The sequence below is a fragment of the Rhincodon typus genome, chromosome 1, assembly GCF_021869965.1.
Source record: "Rhincodon typus isolate 14 chromosome 1, sRhiTyp1.1, whole genome shotgun sequence".
Lineage (NCBI taxonomy): Eukaryota > Metazoa > Chordata > Chondrichthyes > Orectolobiformes > Rhincodontidae > Rhincodon > Rhincodon typus.
Window position 1 is genome coordinate 171,196,166 of NC_063332.1, and position 10,678 is coordinate 171,206,843.

Consider the following 10,678-nt stretch of genomic DNA (forward strand, 5'->3'; position numbering starts at 1 on the left):
TTCAAATCCCATCACAGCAGATGGTGAAATCTAGATTTTCAACTAAGGTATTCCAGAGGGGCATTGAGTGATTATTTGGCTAGAAATAGTGTGCAGAGATATGAAGAAAATGCAAGAGATTGGCACTAAGTAATAGAAATGGTTCAGGCATGATGGGCTGAATGGTCTGCACATAATGATTCTGTGAATTGAAGCTGACAGTTAGAATCTACTGTCTCATCTGAAAGTACAGGACCCCATTGTGATTGAGAACTGGAACAATGCAGGAGATTTATCCCTGGTGTTCTCACCAATATTTATCCTTCAAACAACATGACGATAACACATTATCTGATTATTATCGCATTGGTGTTTGTAGGACCTTGCTATGCATAAATTGAGCGTTGTGTTTTCTTGCATCTTCTAACTCCGAAAAGAGCATGCATGAATAAGATCAAAGATCATTTTACAAATGAAATTTTTATGGGGTGTAAAGCAAGATGTGGCAACAAAAATCATTCCGAGCATCAACCCCCATGTGATCTTTCTCTTTATTCATTCATGACATGTGGACACACTTATTGATCAACACATTCAAAGCTGCCCACCAAATTACATTAAAGAGCTGAAAGTCAGAGCTGGAGTATCATGGGCTGGGGGAATATTCCTGCTTCAGCCACCTTTTACCTCATACACCTTTAATAAGTGCAGAGAAGAGAAAAGAAATATTTCATTCTAAATGCATCTACCATGTCTCTCCACCATTTGAAAGGTTTTTTTTTCAATTCATTCATGGGATGTGGGCTTCGCTGGATGGTCCAGCAGTTCTTGGCCATCCATCATTGGAGAGGTTGGTGGCGAGCTGCTTTCTTCAACCACTGCAGGCCTTGAGATGTAGGTTTGCTCGCAGAGTTGTGAGGGACAGTGAAGGAACGGCGATAAATTTCCAAATCAGGATAATGTGTGACCTGGAGGAAACTTGCTGGTGATGGTGCTCCCCTTGCACCTGTTACCTTTGTTCTTCCAAATGGTAGAGGTCGTAGGTTTGAGGGGTGCTGTCGGGGGAGACATGGTGAGTTCATGCAGCAGTTGATGTTTACTGTTGCCATACGCTCTGATCTGAAAGGCAGCCAGCACTTTGAGGGTTTGCATGAACAGTAAGATCGCGTGGAAGTCCTATCACTATCTAACATTCAGCAGAAATGCGACGAAGATGCCAGTTCTGAGGACAGACACACTCCACACACACTGGGTGTTACTGTCCTGCATTGTATTGACAAAGAGGTTCCTCTAAAATCAAATGTACCCACCAACGTGATTGAAAGTGGGCCTGAGCCAGAATGTGTAGGTTGGGCTGCCTCCATCCTGGCCCCGCTGCATGGTTTGACTCTCTCAACATCTCTTTCTGTTTCCTCCCTTTGACAGGAGGATAAGGAGATTGACCTGGAGCATCTGCACAGGCGAGTGAACAGCCTCTGTACGGACGACGACAGCCCCCACAAGCAGTTTTCCACCTCGTCCATAGACCTGACTCCCCTGGAGGTGGACAACATCCCTACGCGGCAAGGTCTCGAGCAGATCAGTGACTTCAGGAACACTCACATCACCACGACCACCTTCATACCAGAGCAAATCCAGACTATAAGCCGAAGCCTGTCTGCCAAAGCTGCCTCAGGCTTTTCATTCGGGCCTATGCCTGACCATCGAACTGGGCCCTTCCGGAGCAGGGCACCAAACGGAGGCTTCTTCCGAAGTCCCATCAAAACCATGTCCTCTATCCCATATCAGCCAACCCCCTCAGCTGCATACAGCCTCAACAATGATCCTGACCGGGGCACCTCCATATGAATGGTTCACCTTAAGGTTTTTTTTTTCCAGTCGGGACTCAGTTTGTGAGACCATAGATTTCATGGTAGTTCTAACCTGGACGTAACTTTCTTTGTGTTTTTTTTAAAAAAAGAAAAGGGGGAAGGGTGGGGGCCAGGATCTTAGTTTCAGCTTTTCTTTTTTCCAAATATAATCGCAACAACTCCAGCCTGTTTGCCGCAACCTATGTTTATTTCTGCTGCATTGGACTTCAAGGCTTTTGCTGCTGACTGTTTCACCTATTACTTTATGTTGGACCAAAGGCACAGTCCTGCTAGTAAAAGTAAAGAACATTCAGGCCGCAAGTTCAGGAATGCTATATTTTATAAGGCCACGTATATATGAAGCCATCCGTGTGATTGTAGAAATATTTCTGGCATCACGTTGCAAAACAAAAACTTAAATACTGTGTGGTCCCTGCATTTTTTTTTTGCCAACAAAGGTTGCAAGCTTTGGAAGGTTGCATCCTCTGCAAATGTTTTCTGATGTACAGTCGACATTAAATCTGCAGTAGTTCCTACAAGGCCAGTCCTGGCACATCCTGGCAATGATTGATTCCAAGGTGTTAGTCAGCTCAATACTGCGGGATATGAATGCCTGGAGTTCACTTTTACTGGATGAATCTGTGTCCTTGCTGCTGGAAGAAATTGGATCTCTTGAGTTTATGGCCATTTTTAGGATGTTCGTAGACAGTCAGTAACAAACATTAAACCTTCAGACTGCTTGTGCATCTTTTGAGGAAACCACCAAAACATAGAGTTATGTTTCAGCATCTTAATTGCAGATCCCATTTAAATATTGTATGAAGTTGGATTTAAATTTCTAAAAAGTCATGATAATTATGGTGTTGAGGATGACAGCTAATAGAACACCCAAAAATTTAGCAAAAATAAAATCCAGCTGAAATTTTAACTGATTTGATTCCATTAAATATATGGTCATTGTAAATTGAACTTGTAACAATCATGCAATGGTAACACCACAGGAAGGGCCAGCTCTTTGAAAGCTCTACCCAGTTGATTCCATTGCCCTGCTGTGTTGCCCTCTAGTGTGGCAATGTGTGGCTCCTTCAGGCATTGATCCAGTTCTCCTTTCAGTGCTCCTATTGGATATGGCCTTGACTTTACTGACAGTGAATAAATCAAACTGGAGAAATATGTTGTCTATTGTCAACTGATCCAACAGAACCACAGTCCTTGAAATAATTGAAGACTTTTGTGTCACATGGAATGATATATAGCTTTGCCAGATCTTTAAAATCAACTATTTTCGATAAAAGGTAATGTATTTCTCACACAAAACTCTAACAAACCAATGAGGCCATAGTGTAGCTAGATATTCACTGAACAGATCGGAGAACATCATGCATCACTCTCTAAATGCTAGTGAAACAGTGTAGATTAAAAGATTTGCACAACTTTGTAGGGAGATTGGTCAATTTAGCTGCTTCATGCTGACATTGGAAGATAAGTACAATGACCCTCAGAAGCTATTCTCTCTCTCTCTCTGTCTTTCTAAGTTGCAGCTTTAAACAGTTGGGTAGTTAGTCAAGCGATAGTCAAATTATAACTTCAATATATTTTGCAACAAAACGTGCACCTTCATGGGAGACGATGAACGTGCAGTAGCAAATGTCTGGAGATGTGGGCTCTACCTTTCACAGCCTTTCACTATACTGTTAACTCTGTCAAGAAACTAAAGGACTGGTGAGAAAGATTTCCTGATCTTTATTCAAAGAATATTTTTGTTAAAACAAAAAAAAATTGAAAATGTGTTAGGTAGAAAGCAGCTACTTTTTTCTGTGTTTGGTATCAACATTAGGTGTGATTTAACTCGGACTCATTAATGAACTGAGAGCAACATATATATGGCTCATGGCTGTTTCCTCTGAATCCTCTTGTACAACACAAATGGACTCACATATAGAAGTTATATATTTTGAAGCTAATTCTTCTCTTTTACCTGTTCTGAAGTAGCGTCTGATTATAGTTAGGTTTCTAGTTTGTACAAATACAATGTCTACAGTGTCAGACAACACTCCATTTTTACAACAGGAGACAGTTTATAGAGACTGAGGGCAAGTTAGTGGAAGCATGCCCGACTTATCTAAACCTTGTAACACTCAAGTTTCATATCAAAAGTCTCGTTATTGATTTTCATTTGGATGCAATATTATAAAGACAAGCTGGATTACAATAATTTACTGGGTTAGAATATAGTTAACCATAAACAATATTTATAGGCTTATTTTGATGTAAGTGTCGCATATAAAGAACACTTTTTTCGGGGTGGGAGGGGAATGGGGGGGTGATGCTCCATTGCAAGTGGCGAAGCTTTCTGTGTGTTATTTGTCTAATAAAAAAAAGTTTCTTTTTCCTGTGTGGTCTTTTATTCATTGTTTTAAACCAATCAAAGATAGCTGAGCAGGACAAGGTCAATTACCCTCCAGGATTGTATTGGAATTAAATTCTAAGCCATAAAAATAAGCTGTTGTGCGATAGTAGTATCCCCACCTCAGAGCCAGGAGGGCTGGGTTCAATTCCCACCTACTCCAGTGATGTATCTTAACATCTCTGAGCAGGTTGATTAGGGAAATATAACAGTTTATCTACAGTGCACTTATTTTTGTGTCATCATAGTCTTACCAGACCATAAAGATGCTGTCTCATTGGAGAGAGACGACTGGTGGCGATTTAAGCTGAGGGTCACCGAACCTCAGGCGAGGGGAGAGATTGAAAAGGAGAGTCCTTCATGGTAACCTCAGCCAGTGATGGGAATCGAGCCCGCGCTGTTAGCATCACAATGCTTCACAAACCAACCATCCAGCCAACTGAGCTCCAATGCACTACTGCAACCAACACAACAGAACAATGTCATAGGAGTGTTTTAAAGAATTGGGTTTTCTTTAATTTCTTAAAAACTTTTTATTTATAAAGATGTTGGGGTTGGGAGTAGTGGTGAAAGCAGTCTATTTATATTTTCTAATCTGAGATGAAGTAGTTGGGTGTGAATGCAAGCATCCTAGTTCAGAGGTAGGGACACTGCCACAGTACCATATGATCCCAAATGCAGGCTGTTTATTCGCAGTCAAAAACAATGCAATCAGGATTAAGAACTAAAGTCATTAGAATTAGGAGCAGGAATAGGCAATTTGGCCCTTTGAACCTGATCTTGAAGAGGTTCAGCACTTTCTGGTTGGTACTGAAGTGGGGAGTGTGCAGACAAGTTTCAGGGGCTGTCATGATGTCATAAATCCTACATGACCGCATCCAGGCAAATTTTTTTTCAGCAAACCTGCCCATACGCTGCACAATACAGTCAACTGTAATAGAGCTGACGAAGTGGTATTGTGGCTGGGCTACTAACCTAGCGGCACAGACTAATGTTTGGATAACATTGATTCAAATCCCTCCACGGAAGATGATGGAATTTGAATTTTGATTTAAAAAACCTGGAATTATAGAACTGGCCTAATGGTGGTTATTGTCATAACAAATGGGTCACCAATCCCCTTCAGGGAAGGGGCAATCTGTCCGTCTCTACCTGATCTGGTCTACATGTGACTGCAGATCTATAACAATGCGGTGGACTCTTAACTGAGAAGAACCCAATTAGAGATGGGAAATAAACTATTTAATTAATCAACCTGTTCAAAGATGTTACTGCACACCTCTGGAACAGGTGGGACTTGAATACAGTCTTCCTGGTCTAGGGGTAGGGACACTACCACTGCGCCACAAAAGGGTAATAAATGCTGGCTCAGCCAACAACACCAGATCTCATGAATGAGTTCTTATTTCAAACAATAACAGCAAAATAATCCAGGTGCTGTAAATCTGAGATAAAAACAGAAACTGCTGGAAGAAACTCAGCAAATCTGGCAGCATGTGTGGCGAAAGAAACAGAGTTTAACACTTTGAGTTCAGTATGACTCTTCTTTGAAACACAGGAGCCTGTACAGTACCTGGTGCATTACTCCAAACTGCTGTATGTTAGTGTGTTCCTGGTTGGTGTGCGATGCAGAATGATACTAATAGCACAGCTTAAATTCCTAGACCAGCTCAGGTCACCACAAAGACCCATCTTCTCAGTCTCACCTCTGACTCTCAGGTTAAACTCACCACCAATCATGTCCCTCTAATGACACAACGGTGTATGTACTTCTGAGACTCTAGTAACTTTCACCCTTAGCATACATTCTTGCCAATAAAAATATTATGATAGGGCAAGAGGTTATATTGCCATGTGTTTGTCTTTATTATTACTCAATTACAGGACATGGGTATTACTGGTAGGAACAGTGTTTATTCCCCGTCTCTAATTACACTGGAGAAAGTGGTGATGAGCTGCCTTCTTGAACCATTGCCATCTTTGTGGTGTAGGGACGCCAACAGATCTGTTAGCAAGGGAGTTTCAGGACCCAGTGACAATGAAGGAATGGCAATATAGATCCAAGTAATGATGCTGTGGAGAGCTCAGAGAGGAACTTAACTGGTGCTAATGGTCCCGTGTATCTGCTGCCATTGTCTATTTTGGTGATAGAAGGCACAGGGTTTGAAAGTGCTCTTGAAGGAGTTCAGCTAAATTGCTGAAATGCATTTTGTAGACAAAGACATGGTGCACTAGTAGTGGAGGGAGTGAATGCTGATTTTTTCAGATGCGATGGTGGTCAAATGACTACTTTGTCCAAGCTGGTGTTGAGCTTCTTGAGTTTTGTTGAAACTGCACTCATTCAAGGAACTGCAGAGTTTTCCATCACATTCCTGACTTGTGCCTTATAGATAATGGACAGAGTCAGAGTCATCGAACTTCTACAGGACTGGAAGAAGCCGTTTGGCCCATCATGTCTATACTAGGCATCAAGCATCCATCCTCTATAATCTCATTATCCAACTCTCGTATTCTATGGTGTTTCAAGCATCCATCTCAATAATTCTTAAAAATCTTGATGCTAAAACCACCCTTACAAGCAGCATGTTCAGATACCCAGCATCCTCTGGGTAAAAAAACTTTTCCTTAAATTCCCTCTAAACCTTTTTCTCCTTCCCTTAAAACTGGACCCCCAGTCCTTGAGCTGTTTCTCCCTCTAAACCCTTTCTATGCCCCTGAAAACTTTGGACATCTCAATCATATCCGTATATCCCTCTGCACTAATGAAAACAACCCCAGCCTATCTCGAGACAACAAGATGCAGAGCTGGATGAACAGAGCAGGCCATGCAGCATCATAGGAGCAGAAAGGCTGACGTTTCGGGCCTAGACCCTTCATCAGAAATGGGGGAGGGGAAGGGGGTTCTGAAATAAATAGGGAGAGAGGGGGAGGCGGATAGAAGATGGATAGAGGAGAGGATAGGTGGAGAGGAAACAGACAGGTCGAAGAGGCGGGGATGGAGCCAGTAAAGGTGAGTGTAGGTGGAGAGTTAGGGAGGGGATAGGTCAGTCCAGGGAGGACGGACAGGTCAAGGGGACGGGATGAGGTTAGTAGGTAGGAGATGGGGATGCGGCTTGAGGTGGGAGGAGGGGATAGGTGGGAGGAAGAACAGGTTAGGGAGGCGGGGATGAGCTGGGCTGGTTTTGGGATGCGGTAGGGGGAGGGGAGATTTTGAAACTTGTGAAATTCACATTGATACCATTGGGCTGCAGGGTTCCCAAGCGGAATATGAGTTGCTGTTCCTGCAACCTTCGGGTGGCATCGTTGTGGCACTGCAGGAGGCCCAGGATGGACATGTCGTCTGAGGAATGGGAGGGGGAGTTGAAATGGTTCGCGACTGGGAGGTGCAGTTGTTTATTGCGAACCGAGCGTAGGTGTTCTAGTTTCACAAGCTTCAAAATACCAATAAAAACCAATAAAGTGTTCAAATGAAGTGAGGGAGAAAACACAATCTATGTCATTGTCCTTTCGGTTTCTCCTCGATTTTCCTCACAACAGTAACATGGAGATTTATCTTCAATTATTGCACAATCCTCAAGGTTAATCAGATGTTCAAACATTATTTGGATTGAAGAGTATGCTATTTTACTCAGCCTTAAAAGTTAAATACCTTCTTGAGTAGGCAAAGGTTAAAGATTATTTGCACCATTGTTGTTTCCATTCTAAGGTGGCAAGCTTCTACAGAAAGGTAATATATAAATGACATAACTTGCATTTATGTAGCACCCTTCACAACCTTAAAGTACTTTGCAGTATTTCTCAGCCAATAATTCATTGAGTAAATGTCTAAATTGTAGGAAATGCAGCAACCAGTGTGCGTACAGTAGGATCCCATAAACAGCAATATGATCATGAACAGATAATCTTTCTCAGTGATTTTGGTTGACGGCTAAATATTGGGCAAGACGCAATATCATCACCAAGAATTGGCAAACCACTTCCTGGTACGAAACTGCAAAATCTGCCTAACTCTAACCCTAACTCTAACCCATTATCATATCACTTATAACCAAAGTGGTTACCTTATAGAACAGGCAGGAAGAAAAGACTTGACCTGGTGTGGAAAACTTTACTAAATTGAAATAAAAACTTAAAATGCCGCAAAGACGTAGCAATTCTGAGGAAAGAGAAACAGGTTTAGTATTTCAGATTGGCAACTTTTCATCAGAGCTGGAAAAAGTTAAAGGTGAACAGATTGGAAGCAAGTACATAGGCAGGGAAAGAGGGTGATGAGGAAAGAACAAAAGGCAAGTTATGTGATAGGGTGGAAAATAGGAGAGATTAAGTGACAAAACAGATGGAAGGCAAAATGAGATTGTATTGCAACAAGTAAAGAAAGACAAAATAAACAAAGAACAGCAGATGCTGAAAATCTGAAACAAAAACAGAAATAGAAACAGTTGGAGAAACTCAGCAAGTCTGTCAAATATGTAGAGTGTAGACAGAGTTATCATTTCCAAAACAAAAACAGATGTTGCTGGAAAAGCTCAGCAGGTCTGGCAGCATCTGTGAACAAAAATCAGAGTTAATGATTTGGGTCTGGTGGCCCTACCTCAGAATTGATGGTAGCGTGGATAATGTCGGTTTACATGCAGAAGATAGGGTGTGGGCAGGGGTAAGGAGTAAATGATAGGTGGGGATAGGGCCCAAAGAGAGAGAAGACAGTTGGATACACAAAGGAATGGATAACAATTTGGCTGGGAGACTGAATAGCTGTTAATGTAGTATGTTAGTGGCTAACAATAGGTAGTGTGTAATGGCAAACTGTGTGATAACAAGGCCTGGTATAGGGTTGGCTAGGGGGCTAGGAGAGTTCAGGCCCTAAAATTATTGAACTCGATGTTGAGTCCAGAGGGCTGCAGGGTCCCCAAGTGAAAAATGAGGTGTTGCTCTTCCAGCTTGCACTGAGCTTCGCTGGAGCACTGCGGAAAGCCAGAGACAGAGAGGTTGGCCAGGGAACAGGGTGGGGTGTTAAAGTGGCAGGCAACTGGAAGCTCAGGGTCTTTTTTGCGAACAGAATGTAGATGTTCTGCGAAGTGGTCACTCAGTCTATGCTTCATTTTCCTAATGTAGAGGAGACCACACTGTGAGCAGCAAATGTAGTAGACCTGTTTCTGGGAAGTGCAGGTGAAGTGTTGCTTCACCTGGAAGGTATGTTTGGGCATTTGGATAGTGGGGAGGGAGGAGGTAAATGGGCAGGTGTTGCACCTTCGCCGGTTACAGGGGAAGGTGCTGTGGGACTGTTGGGAAGTAGGGGTGGAGGGGCTGTTGGGAGTGAAGGAAGAGTGGACCAGGGTGTCCCAGAGGGAACAGTCCCTGTGGAAGGCAGACAAGGGAGGGGAGAGGAATATGTGTCTGGTGATGGCATCTCACTGGAGGTGGCAGAAATGGCAGCTGATGATCTTCGGATGTGGATGCTGGTGGGATGGTGGGTAAGGACAAGGGGAACACTATCGCTGTTGTTGGAGGAAAGGGAGCGGTTGAGCTGTGCAGGACATGGTCAGACCCAGTTCAGGGCCCTGTCGACAACAGTACTGGGGAATCCTTGGCTGAGAAAGAAGGTGGGCATTTTGGAGGCCTCCTTGTCTAAGTTGGCCTTATCAGAACATATGCAAAGGAGACGGAGGAACTGAGAGAATGGGATGGAGTCTTTACAAGAAGTAGGGTGCAAGGACATATAGTCCGGATAGCTTTGGGAGTTCGTGGGTTTATAGTGGATATTAGTGGCCAGTCTATCCCCAGAAATGGAAGCAGAAATGTCGAGGAAGGGAAGGGCAGAGTCAGAAGTAGACTGGGTGATAGTGAGGGCTGGGTGGAAATTGGAAATGAAATCAATGAACTTTTCCAATTCCAGACAAGAGAGGGAAGCAGCACTGATGATATCATTGACATATCGGAGAAAGAGTTGTGCATGGGGGCCAGAATAGGACTGGAACAAGGAATGTTACATGTATCCCATGAAGAGACAGGCATAACTAGGGCCCATGTGGGTACCCATGGCCCCCTCTCTGACCTCAAGAAATTTAGAGGAGTTAAAAGAGAAGTTGTTGAGGGTGAGGACGAGCTCAGCAAAGCGGAGGAGGGTAGTGGGTGAATTCTGATGGCTCAGCCCTTTGCTACAGAAGAAGCAGAGAGCTCTGAGACCAACCTGGTGGGGAAACGATGTGTAAAGGGATTGCACATCCATGGTAAAGAGGAGACGGCTGGAGCCTGCAAAATGGAAATTCTGAAATTGGCATAAAGCGTCAGAGTTATCACGGATGTACGTGGACAGGGACTAGGCCAGGGGAGAAAAGACTGAGTCAAGGTAGGAAGAGATGAGTTCTGTGGGACAGGAGCTGGCGGAAACAATGGGTCTACCCGGATAGTCCTGTTTGTGGATTTTTGGAAGGAGGTGGAAGCG

General features: G+C 43.3%; 1 protein-coding gene across 1 annotated transcript in view; it reads left to right on the top strand.

The window, feature by feature from the left end:
- The window catches only part of grid2 (glutamate receptor, ionotropic, delta 2), an 829,420-nt gene extending 825,288 nt beyond the window's left edge, over window positions 1-4,132 (top strand). The window contains exon 14 of the mRNA XM_048611693.1: window positions 1,405-4,132. Coding sequence (XP_048467650.1) covers window positions 1,405-1,827 — 423 coding nt within the window. The 3' untranslated portion in view covers window positions 1,828-4,132. The remainder of the gene's footprint in view (window positions 1-1,404) is intronic.
- Window positions 4,133-10,678: the final 6,546 nt, after the last annotated feature.